Source organism: Paramormyrops kingsleyae, chromosome 2 (genome assembly GCF_048594095.1).
Source record: "Paramormyrops kingsleyae isolate MSU_618 chromosome 2, PKINGS_0.4, whole genome shotgun sequence".
Lineage (NCBI taxonomy): Eukaryota > Metazoa > Chordata > Actinopteri > Osteoglossiformes > Mormyridae > Paramormyrops > Paramormyrops kingsleyae.
In genome coordinates this window covers 38589639-38605636 of record NC_132798.1, presented here as the reverse complement: position 1 = coordinate 38605636, position 15998 = coordinate 38589639, and the positions used below count along the sequence as shown (strand labels likewise).

Genomic DNA, 15998 nt, shown 5'->3' with positions numbered 1-15998 from the left:
TCAGTGAAGCCATTGTGTCGGTGTAGGGGGATGGGGAGTTGACATAAGAGTCTGCTATCAGGAGAGCTTCCTCAAACTTCAAGTGGTCACACAGGATCTGATACTTGAATCTCTCCGTTGCATCAGCTGGCAGGATGTTCTCCAGTGCAATTCGGAGCCTTGCAAATTCTCAAGGATCATCCCTGGTAAACTTGGGAATGGAGGGTTTGGGACCTCGATATATCCTTTCTTGATAGTTGGGTGGGGGGTCTTTGGTGTCTCTGCTGTTCAATAGAAGACCAGGGGTTATGACAAAGCTCTGGCTGGTTGGGGAAGTAATGTGCAGATTCTCCAACAACATCAGCTGGGTCATCATAATGCGGCGATGAGGGGCGTGGTGACAGGAAACGTTCCAGGAGCTCGATTCTCATTGTTGGGTCCAACTGTGCACTAGGCGCTGGAATGGGGTCAGGAGCATCATCTGGGAAATCTGTAGGTGGAGGTGGGAGTGGCCACTCATCATCTTCCTCTGTCAAAGGTGGATGGCTGCGACCATGAAACTGCTCCACCCGAATGGCTCGTGGCTGGCCCGTGACATGTCTCAGTGGAGGTGGGGGCAGTGACCACATCTCCTCCTGGCGCTGTTTGGGCTGGATGGTCAGCACATTGGGTCGTGATGGTGGCATGGCATTACTATCCTGGTGGTGCCTAATATCCTTCACCATCTCATGCAAACACCTGTTCTCCTCCTGCAGCTGATGTATTGCCACCGCCACTGCTGAAGGGCTTTGGTGCGTAGGTGAGTATTTTCGCATACAGGGGGTGTACTGCTATAATACGGGTATTGGAGTGAATGGGATTGGAGGGGCGTCATCTCGGCCAATCCCTCTTGATATCTCGGAGTCTGCTGTATAACACCAGGGGCAGCCTTTGGTGGAACGTAAACCTCGTAGTCTTGTAACCACACCGGGAGACGCACTGTTCTCCATGGTCGTGTCTGCTCTGGGGAGCTCTCAGCTATTATCACTCAGCTCTCAACTATCTGGCTCGAAGGACCATGTGAGAAAGGAGTTGCTGCATATTAGTGCTGGTTACGTATGGCGTTATGAGCCCTGAGTGTGCATCGGTCAGAATGTATAAGTCCGTTGTTCCACCAGCCTTTATTGACAACAGCCGCTTGCTTTCGCGGGTATACACGTGTGGTTCTGCAACAAATTGAACTCCCGGTAAATATCACACACCCTCCAAATAACAGCTATTATTGAATTCCGTAATTACAAATTAACAGCCCTCTTTTATATTTATACAATATTTAAACGAGTTAGCACAATAGCTCTGCAGCCGTCTTAGCATGGGCTAACTATAAGCACAGAGAATGTAATGTTACGCTATCCCTCGTAAATGAGGTATTTAAACATACTTAAAATACAAAACTTAAACCATAACACAATAAAGGATTAGAGTAAAGGGAACAAACGTTAACCAAACACAAACTTACGGCTCTTTGGACGCACACGCTTCCTGAACTGAGCAAACCGCACTAATTATGATGACGAACTACAGAAACCGCAGCGGGCTAAACTTAAAACTACAGTTCCTACGCAGTCCACATGGTGGCACTAGCCGCCCACCACTCCCTCCATCAGTCGTCTTCACTCTTCATGACAGTCAGCAATATATGCCTATTTTACTGCATATACTAATAGGTAATTTGAGCCGATCATCAAAGCAGCTTCTTTCCTTGGAATAATGCGAAGGATGGCGATAGGCTGTATTTAAAAGTCTGTAAGCCTAGCGATGAACGTTCTTAAAATGGCATTTTATTAAGTATTTTAAATACACATAGTACAATCTCTCAATCTATTTTGTTACAAATTAGCATACATCTTATTTTTTACGTCCAGAAAAATACAAATTACAAAATGCTCAAAAGGACATGAATACGCATTTTTAATGCATTTCACTAAAAATACTGCCATTCTCAGAACACAGAACATGCCACTTCTTCACAGTATCGTCGTTCAAGTTCTTTTGATCGATGGATCTTAGCCAAGTTTTCTGTAGCCTTTCCGGCAGCTCTTCTGTCTCTTTGCCTTGATTTGTACGATCCGAAGGTATACAGAAGAAACTTGGATTCGGGGTTTTCTTGCTGCTGTTGTCACTCGCACCCCGATAAAATGGCCGCCGCCTCGTTTTCATTTATGCGTACCTTGGACAATGATGTCAACTTAATACAACCTATTGAGAGCAGCAGCGCTTACACAAACAGCCACAGTGGATTCGGGAGAGAAATGGAAACTGAAGTATCGATCTCATTAAACTGGTATTGATCAATATCAATACCAACATTATTATCGATACTTGCATACTTTGTTGACTTATGATTACTTTTGGTGATTGGTTCGTTGTCATATCATTTCCAGGTGTGATGGTGCCGAGTATGAAGCTAATTGCCATATTATAGGTATGAAAAAAGATATAATAGGAAACATTTTGAAGCAGAATGACTTCAACAAAGTGCCAAACATAAGAGATAGATAGATTAGATAGATTAGATAGATTAGATAGATAGATAGATAGATAGATAGATAGATAGATAGATAGGTAGAAAGAAAGAAAGAAAGAAAGAAAGAAAGAAACTTAATCAATCCCCGGAGGGAAATTATGTTGTCATACCCTTACGAAAATTAACCATGGTTTTACTATGACTAAATAACCATGGTTTACAATGGTTTGCCGTTTTTCATGTTTTTTTGGGTAATGAGGGAATAATTAAAAAATAAAGGGAATGATTCTATAATGCTGTAACTAATCAAAACGAGAACTGACTGGTGCTCCGGCAAGGCAAGGCTACCTAATCGGAACAGATAGGGAGGGCGACAGAGAATATCAGTGGCCCCTACTTATCTTTTAGCCTTCCAGAAGGACAACTACGAGCCGGCTGGAATCATACATGTGGTTGTCACGTACACGGAAGGTACCGAGAAAGGGGGGGGGATGCCCAAAGGGCTTTAAAAGGGATACAGCTGATACATATGGCAGAGCCTCCTCCTGTACATGCTGAATGTATGTCAGACGGCCGCTCCCTGATTATAATCAGTCAAGACAATAAACCGGTGATTTGCAGCTTTTCCCCGTGTCAGCTGTGAATCTCTTCTCATCCACGGACCCAGTGGAGACGCCGTGCTCCAACAGTGACTATGGAACACATGACTATGGTTTTATCATGGTTTCACTACAGTTAAACCCTAATCTAATGTTAGTCATAAACCATGGGTTTATTTTACCATGGTCTTTATCATGGTTTTTGTTTTACCATGGTCTTTCCAAATCATGGTAGTACTATGGGTAGTACCAAAGTACCAGGAGGTACCATAGTAAAACTATGGTTACTGCATAAAAACCATAGGAAACCATAGTGAATTTTCATAAGGGATAGCAGCCAGGTGCATGTAAAGGTATATTATTCAAATAAATGAATCGCTTCTTGTGACTAAGAGCGACTGTATTTGCATAACATCACCGCATGTCGCGTTTGAATTTTGAAGTAGTAACTGTCACATTTGCTGTTTTATAGGTTATTAATCTTAAGGTTTGATTGTAAAATACAATAATAAACAAGTAATGTGAGTTTTTTTAGTCTGCTTAAGGCAAGATAAACGAAGTTACAGCGAGCAGTCGCTTCTGAAGCGCAGGAGAAACGAAGCAGCATTGCTTTTAAAAAAGACCGATTACGTCAGGGGAGGAAGTCCGTGGCAAGAGGCAGTTTAGAGCAAACAAGTGTTGAAACGGGACAGTTGGCAACCCTATAGTGATGGTACACATAGTGTTTAGTAATGCTGACCTCTGAGGTAAGGAAAATCCAGAAATTTCGTTTTCATAGGGTACACTGGCCGTAAATCAGGGGGTGCATTCAGCTAAGCTGAATGTTTACGTGAGTATTGCGCATTAGGGAATGTGTTAATTCATGTTATCGAGACAGACGGCAACATATAACTTATCAATGTGAGTTATTTTAACAGAAAATGAGAAATAGAGAAAGGGTTTTCAAAAACCCAAACGCCTATTTCGAATCATTGTTTAGATTTTAATTATATCAAGTAACTGCTGAGTATCGAAAAAGATTGTTTGGTCTGTTGGAAAATGAAAATATATGCAGATGAACTGAGAGACTTGGTAGTATATACTGTATGCAATTCTGTTGTTAATTAAAAGGTATCTAGCATGTACAAGTCAGGTATCTTAGCGTATCTTAGCGTGTGACAGTATTGGCTACCTATCGACTCACCTCATCGACTTAAACATGGGAAAATGGAAAAATATTAAAATCATACATTGTGGCAACAGCTTGAATAGTATGTACATGCAAAATATATTTAGCCACCCTGTTCAAATGGAGAAACTGCGTCGTTAGTCTCCTCTGTTGACGGTTTCCTAGCAACGCAAGTCACCAAGTGTAGACAACTATAAAAGCGCATTTTCACTCATATTGCTTTTGAATCTGTGCCGTTTATGTGTGTTGATAATGTTTTAGGAAACCGGGGTAGGTTGTTAGTTCATGTAATCGATTCTCTGTTTTCTTTTATTCGAACGTAGCAGAGTAGCTAATCGCAGAACTCACTTAGACAACGCTACAGCTTTAAGTCACATACACCATTAGCAGATCTTCTGAAGTATCAGAAAAATAAATCAGTACTGTTAAAAATGTAAGATGCGAAACTGAATATGAGAATTCGTTGGTAATATCACTATGAAAAATATTGTCTTCAGCGTATTTGCAGTTTTTTATTTTGCTATCTGGCCATTGGGCTGTGCAAAAACTGTTTCAGGAGCAGGTGCTCAAAGGTTAAGTAGTTCGGGCAAAACAAACAGATGCTCAGGCACCCTTCCTGCCAACCACATATGCCCGTCTAACACAATTTAATGGAGTAAATAATTAGGGTTGACTGCACTACTACATACAACCACGGAAAAATTAAGAGACTGCAGCACAATTTTTTGTTTCACTCATTTCTTAATTTATGTGTATGCCTCTGTGAATAATATATTTCATTTGGCAAACTTCAGCCTGGTTCTTCTCTGTTTATCATTAATGAAGGGCTTCCTCCTTGCTATATGGGACTTCAGTCCTGCTTCTAGGAACCTGATACAAACTATCCTATAGCATTGCACTTCGCACTTGCTGCATATGGAGATAGCACAGACACTGAGTTCTGCTCCTCAGAGTAAGGTTGCTAAAGAAGATTCCCTTAAGCTTGTGGAATCATCCCAAAAGAAGCTGGCCTCTCTGGGGGAACAGTGCATTGCCTGGGTCCTGGACGAATGCATCCAGAAAGTGTACATTGTGTTGCAGCTTCCCAAGCTGCTGGTCAGTCTTGAAGGGGTGTTGATAGAGTTGGGAGAGGAGTTGGTGGAAGCTCTGAAGGAGCATCAGCAAATTGAAGACACTCTAGGTGCCCAGCAGCTGAAGTACCTGGAGAAAGAGACAGAGGAGAGGCACGCTGAGATGGCCAGGCTGGAGCAGGGGTTGAGGAGTTCACTCAAGAACATTCTCCAGCTCCTGTTTGCCAACCCAGCAGCTATGCAGATGTTGCAAAGCAGAACTGTTTCCATGGCTTCTCATCAGCTGGTCCAGGGGCTGAAGAAATTACATGACCTTCTATTGGAAAAACTTCTTATACGCCCAGGGGAGGAGTGGGAGAGGAACCAAAATTTCAAGGAAGTAGCACAACAGCCCAGAAGCAGCATGGAGCTGGTCTCCTTGCTGGAAGCAGAGGTGACAAATGCAGCTCAAGATCGGGATGCTGAGGTAAGAGAGACTCCCTCAGTGCTAATGTTTTTAATTTGTTTAAATCCAGAAATTGAAGAAATAAGAATATAGTTTTTACAGTTATGACAACTGAGATTTTATATTTTGTTTTATAAATGCATATATTAGTTTAAAAATATATTGGATTCAGTTTCTTTTGTTCAGTGCTAAGATGATTTTATCCTTCAGATTTCAAATAAGAATGAGATCATCTACAACTTGAAGACCTCCTTGTACCACATGAAGAAGAGTATGTTAGACTTTGTGACACATACTCAAAATGATGCTGAGAAACAGAGCCAATCAGACAAGAAGATATCAGAAGGGCGATGTGTACAGCTACAGCAGGAGGTTAACCAGCTGCACATACAGCTGAGCAACCTGATCGCAGAAAACCACGGATATGAGACAGTCCTCAGAAAGGTGGGCATTGGGATCCCACTCAAAGTCACACAGCCTTTCTTACATTGTCTTTCTTCCCTGGTCATAGAACTACTATTTTACTGTATTACTGCTGCTTCCATAGTGGTAATTACTGTTTGCATTTCCACGTAACTGAATGATGTGAGACTGGATTCATTGTGAAACTGCTTCTGCTGTATATAATTCTCTAACACTTGACAGAGGGTATACAAGATTGAAAGTGAAACTGAAAACTGGATCCAAAAGTATGATAAAGACATAAGTGAAAAACAGGTAAGGAGATACTCTTTCTTTGGTGTGGCTAAATAATTGGATGGTATGTTATTAGTTGCACATTTGTAGTACACTGTACATGCCTGTAAAATGCAGTTTTAACAGCTATGAGTGTAACTACAGAATAATGGAAGGAATAACACTAAAACGATGCAGTGTTTGATGCAGAGCCTTGACCTCACCACAACAGTATGGAGTAATTTCTTGGAATAAAGGCATGTGCTATTTGCATGCCAGTAAATCAAGATTAAGATCAAATCTATGTCACAAGTATTCCCCAGCTGTATATGAAAGCAATGGAAATGTAAATATGTAGAAACTACTGCTTAAGAGTGGGTTGGGTCTCTGATTTTGCTTCAAACCCACACCACATGCACTGTTCATCAGGCTGAGCTAGAGGAGCTGTCCTCACTCTATGTTAAGGAGAAGGGGGAACTGCAAGAGCTGGAAGAGCACTATGCCCTGCTTGAGGTGGAGTTCCTACAAATCATGGAGGAAAAGAGGCTTGCTAACCAGCAAGAGGAGGAGGAACAGCAAGATCTGGCTGTGAAGAGCCATGCTGCCCTGATCATCCAAGCCTACTGGAAAGGCCACAGAGTACGCAAGATGATGAGGGTTAAAAGCAAGCACAAAAAAGGAAAGAAGGGAAAGTGAGTCCTGTTCCTATTTAAGTTCAGTTTTCCAGGCTTATTATATTTTTGCTAAGTGTTAAGAAAGACAGTAGGTTTCAGCTGACATTTACAAAGCATTGAGTGTTGTGTCTAGGAGGATAGCAATTTTGACTCAGACCTCTATGTTTAGGGACTTGTAGTCTGCCACTGCTCTGTGTATGGAGTATCCTCTAGGTCAGGGTTCCCCAGTTCCGGTTCTGGAAGGCAAGTCTGCAAGATAATTTGCAGATTTCCTTGCTCAAACATACCTCATTCAGCTCATCAGCTACAGTAATTGCCAGGTTTAGTAGGTGTGTTTGAGCAGGGAAATTTGAAAACCATGTTGAAGACTGGCCCTCTAGGAGCAGAACTGGGGAACCCTGCTCTAGATACTCCATTTTTCTTCTGTTGTCTAAATATGTGCTGGAGACCGATCAGTGTCTCCAATTTGCCCATGATATATGAATGCATGTGTACGTGTCCCATGTTGGACTGTGTGTATTCCAGCCTAGCCAGGCCCCCCTGCAACTCTGACTAAGATAAGTGGTTGGAAAAAGAATGAATGATATTAGTATACAGTAATGTTGATGTATGTCCAATATTCTTCCACATAACATGCAAAAATGTTTTTAGGAAGTTTATTCATATCATATGTGGATTTAGTATTGCATACTGACAGGTGATGCAGGGCTCACAATATATGCTCTATGCATTTTATGTACAAATGTACTAAAAATAATATACTGTTTTTGAAGTTTTAACTGTAAAATAAGCTAATAAAGTATATATTTCTCCCTTAATCAAGAAAGGACATGTAATTCTGACATACAACATGTGATGGAAGTGTCACTGATATGCATTCTCTGAGCTACCAGACTGTTTTCAGTCTAAAGCTTCCATTCAATTCAATTTAATTTATTTTTATATAGCACTTTTCACTGCCCCAAGGCACATTACATGGATGTGCTGTAATTAGGGCTGGGACGATTATTCGACGTAATCGACGATGTCGATTATAAAAATGTGTTAACGTGGAATTTTATAGTGTCGATGCGTTGTGTAAAACTACGTAAATGTTTTGTAACTGCAATGTCACGGGTGTCAAACTCTAGTCCTGGACAGCCGGAGCCCTGCACAGTTTTTGGTTTGCCTTCATTTAACACACCTGATTCAACTCCTTGTGCTAATTACCACAGAGCTCATAAGCTAAATCATTTGTGGTGGAACAGGGAGAGAGCTAAGCTACACAGGACTCCGGCCCCCCAGGACTGGAGTTTGACACCCCTGCTGTTAGGGAAAGTATTTTATCCCCTCGGGAGCACGTCAACATTAACGCTGTCCTTTTAAGAATCACGCTTAGTCTGCTAATAACTGAACTTTACTGTCCACCTGATGATCTCTTTGCCACTGGAGAGCTACAATATTTTAATTATTGGACCTGCGGCATGGTTTTCATTTACAATACATAGTTATACCGCTAATAAGCTGGCTAGTTGTTTCACTGCTCGCACCATTAAAATTATATCAATTATAGACTGAATTCTGATATACAGTAGTTTTGTCTAATATCGCTGGTGCCAGCAGTGCCGCACTATTTTGTAAGACATGCACTGGCCAATCATGTAGCACTTCTCTCATAAATATTAATGAGACATCACCTACCGCCATGCAAAAAGGAAATTTACCGCCTGCCCTGCCCCCCTGTAGGCAACATGGCTGCGTCTACCGACAGAGCTCCAAAACCTCAGAAGAAACATGTGGCAAAAAAAACTCGCACGTGGTTTTCCAAACTTTGGGAATACTTCAATCATGACACCTTTTCTGCACCTCTACTGTAGCTGACGTCAATGAAACTGTCACAAACAAACAGTTTGCTTTCATGAACAAAGTCTTCCATGACATGTTGTATCAGTTTGTGGTGGTTTATATAGATGACATTTTAATTCACTCCCCTTCTGAGCAGGTTCATGTTCAGCATGTAAGGCAGGTGCTGCAACGGTTACGGGAACATCATCTCTACGTGAAGGGAGGAAAATGTGAATTTCATAGGCACTCCGTAACGTTCCTCGGGTACCTCATTAAGCCAGGGGCGGTGGCGATGGAGGAGCAGAAGATCGCAGCTGTGCGGGAGTGGCCTAAACCCAAAACCCTTAAAGATCTGCAACGCTTCCTGGGGTTTGCTAACTTTTACCGGAGATTCATCCGTAATTTCAGCAAGATCGCGGCCCCTCTTACTTCTCTCACTAGGGGAACCCCTACCCGAGTCCGGACTGGGGAGTCTGCACTGCCCCAGTGTTAATCCAACCTCGACCGGAGCTTCCTTTTGAAGTCGAGGTGGACACCTCCAAAGCCGGAGTGGGGGCTGTGCTGATCCAACGAGATCCGGAGACCGGACACCGGCAGCCCTGTACCTATTTTTCACGTAAGTTGACCTCCGCAGAACGCAATTACAATGTGGGAGATCGGGAACTCCTCGCCATCAAGCTAGCCCTAGAAGAGTGGCGTCATTGGTTAGAGGGGGCTCGACACCCCTTCGTTGTATTAACCGATCATTGTAATTTGGAATATCTCCAGTCGGCCAAACGACTCACCTCCCATCAGGCTCGCTGGGCGCAGTGGTTTGCTCGCTTCACGTTCCGGGTGAGTTACCTACCCGGTAAGAAAAACGTGAAAGCGGACGCTTTATCCCGGCAGTTTGACCCCCCTGAGAGTGAGGAAAAGGATTATCCTGTTCTGGACCGTCCTGCTTCATCGCGTCCATTACCTGGGGATTGGAGGAGACCATTAAAGCGGAGAACGAAACCTGTGCTCTACCAGTGGGTTGTCCACCTGATTTGTTGTACGTATCGCCTTCGCATCGCCAGGAGTTTCTTAGGTGGATTCACGCGCAATCAGGAACCGGGCACCCCGGAGTATCGGCTACCCAACGTTTGCTCTCCCGCCGGTATTGGTGGCCCGGTTGGCGCCGACAAGTACAAACCTTCGTAGACAGTTGTCCAGACTGTGCTAGATATAAGTCCTCTTCCCTAAGTCCCGCAGGTCTTCTCCAGCCGTTGCCTGTTCCCTCCAGACCGTGGTCACATATTGCTATGGACTTCATCACGGACCTCCCTCGGTCTTCGGGTAAGACCGTGATTCTCACCCTGGTCGATCGGTTCTCCAACATGTGTCGGCTGGTAGCCCTCCCGAAGCTACCCTCCGCCGTCGAACTCGCAGAGGTATTAATAAATGAGCTCTTCCGTTTCACAGGCATCCCGGAAGATATTGTATCAGACCGAGGACCTCAGTTTGCCTCTAGAGTATTCAGAGAATTCTGTAGAAAATTTCAGGTGTCACTAATCCTTACCTCAGCTTACCATCCCCAGGCGAATGGGCTTGCTGAACGCACGAACAAAGAGATGTCCAAAGCCATTCGCCTATTATGCCGAACTACTGTAGCAAGCTGGTCCTCTCATCTGGTGTGGGTGGAGTACTCCATCAATTCTAGGGTGAGTCCGGTAACAAAACTGACGTTTCAGTGTGTGTTGGGCTTTCAGCCCCCCCTGTTCCCCTGGGACTCACCTTCCGGAGCAGTGCCTAGAGTGGATGACTGGTACCAAAACTGCAAACGCGCCTGGCGCCAGATCAAGACCTCCCTCCGAACTCAAGCTGATCGGCACAAGGCTCAAGCAGATCGAAACCGACGACCGGGGTTCCCCTATCGCGTGGGACAACAGGTGTGGCTATCTACCAGGAATCTGAGAATTCCTGGGTGTCGGAAACTCACCGCTCGCTACATCGGGCCATTCCGGATCCTGAAGAGAGTCTGACCCATGACGATGAAACTACAACTACCCCGCGTGTATAGAATATGCCCAACCTTTCATGTCTCTCTCCTCAAACCTGTTAAATACAGCCCTCTGCGCCCCGCATCCAATGCTGCTGAAGAACCGCTTCCTCCGGTGGCAGACAATGGATCGTCGACTCGGATTCATGCCCTCCGGGATTCGAGGAGACGGCGGGGAAAGCTGCAATATCTTGTCGACTGGGACGGTAACAGTCCGGATGACCGTAGTTGGGTTCCAGCCTCCGTGGTGACGGACCCGACGATGATAGCGGCTTTCCATCAGGCACACCCGACTAAACCTAGTCCCCGTCCTAGGGGGCGCCCTCACAAGCGCTGTCGGCCTCCCGGAGGCGGCCGTCGGGAGGGGGGGTCTGTCACGCCCACAGGGGCGGGGTCAGACAAACGCAATCCGGCGACACACGATTAGCCACCTATATAAACTGAATGCCCCAGAACTACGTTGCGAAGTATTGAGCCGATGTTAAGACGCCGTACCAAGTAATCTTCTTGTCTCCAGTCTGCCCGGTTACCCCTGCCTCACCTGTCTCCTCCTTGTGTTATCCTGACCTTCTCTCATTCCTCTCCCAGACCAGCTCCCGCCCGTAACCCACCTGTCCTGCTGAGCCCGGCGTCCTCTGTTCCCCGTTCCCAGTGTTCCTTGTCTCTGTGCCTACTTTTCGCACGGATTATCCTGGCAACGAACCCATCTCCCGAACTACGACCTCAATTTCTGCGCACCCCTTCAGCACCTACGCATCGGTCTGCAGCTAGGGACCTCATTCCCGAGTCCGTGGCTCCAGCCGGGACTTGCCGCTCCGAGGCGGCTGCACCCCTTCTTAGGAGAGGGCTGCCCCCTGTTGCCGCTTACCTGTATTTTGCCACATTAAAGCCTTCTGTTCCCTGCATCCCTGGATCTCTGCTTCCCTTTCTGCCTAGACGTGACACTGTTTCATATGTTTTATATTTTCTGTTTACTTATTTTGTCATGTGAGAGTGAGACAAATTATCGTTTACGACTACTGTTACGCACTGTAGCCTAAATCATTCCTTGCTCACTGAAGTAAGCTTAACAGCTGGGGTGGATCCAGTTGTCGTGGTGCATGTTGACACCAACGATATAGGCAAGGGTAGGAGGGCTGTAGCCTAATTGTCGGTGTTTGTTACAGAGCACCTAATGTAGATGCCGAGGAAAGCAGATTGTTATACAGTGATATTAGGATTATGAGCAATAAAAATGATGTGGTAGTTGTGGGTGATTTTAATCTACCGGGGATGCAGTGGGACATTGTCACTGGCTCTTCTGAAAATGAACTGGAGATGGTGGAATTAGTACAGGATTGTTTTTTTACTCAGTTTGTTAACACCCCTACCAGGGGAGATGCCATTCTTGATCTGGTTTTCTCTAACAGCCAGGACAGGATTGGTAAATTAGACGTTTTAGAACCACTTGACAGTAGCGATCATAACATGGTTAAATTTGAGGTTAAGTTTAGTGCCCGAAGAGCAAAGTCCAAATGAAAAATATATAATGTTAGGAAGGCTAACTTCAATTGTATGAGATTAAAACTAGAAACTGTGAACTGGATGGAGTTAAATAACAAAACTGTTGAAGAGGCATGGGAATTTTTTAAAAGCACATTATTGCAAGTGCAAGAGGACTTCATACCTGTTTCCAGCAAGAATAAATCTAGGAAATTGCAACCTAGGTGGTTTACTAGGGAAATAAAGTATGAAGTAAGGAGGAAAAGGGCTTTGTTCCAGAAATGGAAAATAACTGATGATGACAGAATAAAGCAAGAGTATCTAAATCTACAGGCTGAGTTAAAAAATGACATTAGACGAGCCAAAAGGAATGTTGAAAGGAAGATCACATTGGAGGCTAAGGATGACGTTAAAAGTTTCTTCCAGTATTTTAACTCTAAAAGAGCTCTAAAAGCTGAAATTACTAACCTGCATTATAGTAAAGGTCTTATAATTGAAAACGACATTGATATAGTAAATGAGTTCAATGATAGTTTTGCACGGGTATTCACTGTTGAGGACACTAGTAACTTACCAGTTCTTATTACTAATCCAGCATCGTCTATAACCAATATATATATATATATATATATATATATATATAACTGAAGCTGACGTTTTGCAAAGCCTAGCTAAGCTCAAAATAAATAAATCACAGGGCCCTGATAGCATCTTACCTATAGTGTTAAAAGATATGAGGGATATTATTTGCTGACCCTTAACTTTACTGTTTCAAAAATTCTTATCTGAAGGTGTGGTACCTTCTGATTGGAAGCATGCCAACATAATGCCCATTTTCAAAAAAGGGGATAGAAGTAATTTGTCATTTTGAGGGATAGCCAGCATGGATTTAGGAGAGGTAGATCCTGTTTAACAAATCTGTTGGAGTTTTTTGAGGAAGCTACTCAGGAAGTTGATGATAAGAAGGCCTATGATGTCATCTACTTAGATTTCCAAAAGGCTTTTGATGTTGTCCCCCACAAGAGGCTCTTACTTAACCCTCTGGGGTCTAGGGGTAGGAAACACACTTTCACGGACTGGGGCATGATCACACATTTCTTCAAATATCATAAACTTAGACTTATGGGCTTAGTAAAAATTATCTATTCAGATATTTACAGCTTCGTGATTATGTTAATAAAGAAGTTAAAGACTCTGACCAGAAAGAACTGCCAATTGTTATCCAGCTGTTTGTCGATGCATACAAGTCCAGTAGTACTAAAGGACTTATAGGCAGGTTGTACAATGGTATATTTTCATTAAATAAGCACACTACTGCCTATGTGAAGAAACGATGGGAAAAAGACCTGGACATTGACATAACTGAGGACACATGGATGAACGCTTGGTTAACACAATCATCCACCACCAACTCTCTGATTTGGAGAGACTTTTGCTGGAAAAATATTATAAGATTTTTTATTACCCCAAAACAAAAAAGCAAACAAACAAATATGCAACTACAGTGCTGGAGGGAATGTGGAGAAGCTTTGGTTGATCATGCCCATGTATTCTGGCTGTGTCCTCTTATTCAAAATTTTTGGAAGGAGGTTGCAGTAATTATAGCAAAGGTGTTGGGCTTTAGGGTTGACATCACGTTCACATCTCTGTACCTGGGGAGTCTCCCCAAGGGGCTAGGTGAAGATGATGAGTACCTCCTAAAGATTATGTTAGTAGCGTGTAAAAAGGCAATTACAAAGTATTGGCTTCAAAAAGATATCCCTACTCTGGGGGTCTTTATCGGTATTGTGAAACAGCTACACCTCCTTGAGCAGATGACTTATTCTTTAAGGCTTCAAAAGGAGCTAGGGGAGAGAAGGTGGGGAAAGTGGTCCATTTACATGCTGAACAGAGAGATATTACTTGATTAAATAGTATATGTTAATTTGTGATTGTTTAATGATCTTTTTTTATATATATATATATATATACACATTGTGTATCTCATGACCTCAGACTGATTCCTTTATTTTCCTCTCTTCTCTTTTGTATTGTGTTGACACTTCATAAATAAAAAGTTGAAAAAAAAAAAAAAAATATATCATAAACTTAATTCATGGCAAATAAATTATTTCTTATATATTAGTTTTGCCATCACACTCATCTTTATTTTTATATATTTTGTAAATATGTCAGATTTTTGTTAAGTTTGAAATTTGACATCAAAGTATAGACATTGCAAAATGCAGTTTGGAACATTTGCAGAAACATTATAAAAGTACATAGTAAGCAATGCTGGCAGTTTTTTTTTATCCCAGATATCTGATCACCAAAGTCTTGGCTACATGAAGATGACTAAATGGTGTAGATGCAACATTCATTTGGATAAATAAATAAGAAAAACCTAACTCATGTCACTATTTCTGGCTCCTTTCATTGAATATGTAGCAACTTTCATGTGTATGAATGAGCCATTGTCACCTGGCCACGTCCCCAACCCCCTTTCATGGCGCTGAAGGGGATGTATCTGGATCGCGTTTCACCGTTGCGCTGTTAATCAAATTACCATGCGAATGCGATTTGAATACGCGCTAATGCGGCTATTTAGAATGTGAATAGCGATCTTCGGGTGAGAGCGGTACTACACGCCCCCGATGCAGGTAAAACAAAGTAAGATGACATGGTTTACTTTTTTGCCGATTTAACCTAATTAAAAAAAATGTAATACTTCCGACAATGGACGTTTTCAAAAGAAGACAGATTACGGATTTAGCCAGCGTTTTTTTCATGATTCTACATTAAGATTTCAGCGAGATATAAACTGAAATAGACGCAAAAAGTATGCGATGTCGCCGATGACATACTCGACCCCAGAGAGTTAAACTCAAAGCGACAGGTATTTTAGGAACTGTAGCGACCTGGATTGATAACTGGTTAACAGATAGGAAGCAGCGAGTAGTTATAAGAGACACAATGTCACAATGGGCCTGCATTCATAGTGGGGTACCGCAGGGTTCAATTTTAGGACCACTATTGTTCCTAATTTACATAAATGATATAGACATCAATATATACAGTAAACTGGTGAAATTTGCAGATGACACCAAGGTGGATGGTGTAGCAGATACTGAACTAGCAGCTCAGCAGCTACAGTGGGATCTTGATTTAATTAGTGACTGGGCCGATACCTGGCAGATGAAATTTAACATAGACAAATGTAAGGTACTCCATGTAGGAAGTAGAAATATAAAGTACAGGTATTTTATAGGACCTACTGAAATAAAGGTAGCTGATTAGGCGAAAGACCTTGGTATGTATGTTGATGCTTCCATGTCTCATTCTCACCAGTGTGGGGAAGCAATAAAGAAAAGTCTGAGCTAAACTGTAAGCTAAACTGAAAAGTCTGAGACTAATTAAGCATCCCACACACAGGCTGGCAAAACCATTCCGCATTATAGGGGCCCTGTAGCAGAATGCTTTACTGCTACTGTAGGTGTCAATTTATTTATATGTGGAACAACATGGAAATCTGCGTTCTGATCTGATCTGAGTGGGCAATACATCTCGTAAACCTAAG

General features: G+C 42.9%; 1 protein-coding gene across 5 annotated transcripts; it reads left to right on the top strand.

The window, feature by feature from the left end:
* Positions 1 to 3622: 3622 nt before the first annotated feature.
* On the top strand, positions 3623 to 14498 carry iqcd (IQ motif containing D). 5 transcript variants are annotated; one of them, XM_023810302.2, is made up of 9 exons: positions 3625 to 3830; positions 5078 to 5788; positions 5978 to 6211; positions 6413 to 6484; positions 6872 to 7134; positions 9382 to 9556; positions 9829 to 10257; positions 10671 to 10850; positions 11030 to 14498. In XM_023810302.2, the coding sequence occupies exons 2-6, from the start codon at positions 5168 to 5170 to the stop codon at positions 9431 to 9433; spliced, it is 1242 nt and encodes a 413-aa protein (XP_023666070.1). In that variant the 5' UTR covers positions 3625 to 3830; positions 5078 to 5167; the 3' UTR covers positions 9434 to 9556; positions 9829 to 10257; positions 10671 to 10850; positions 11030 to 14498. The 5 variants fall into 5 exon arrangements, with proteins under 5 accessions (XP_023666071.1, XP_023666072.1, XP_023666070.1 ...); XM_023810301.2 differs by having other exon boundaries at positions 9829 to 10850; positions 11030 to 11166; positions 11549 to 14498; XM_023810303.2 differs by having other exon boundaries at positions 3623 to 3830; positions 6911 to 7134; positions 9829 to 10850.
* The last annotated feature ends 1500 nt before the right edge of the window (positions 14499 to 15998 follow it).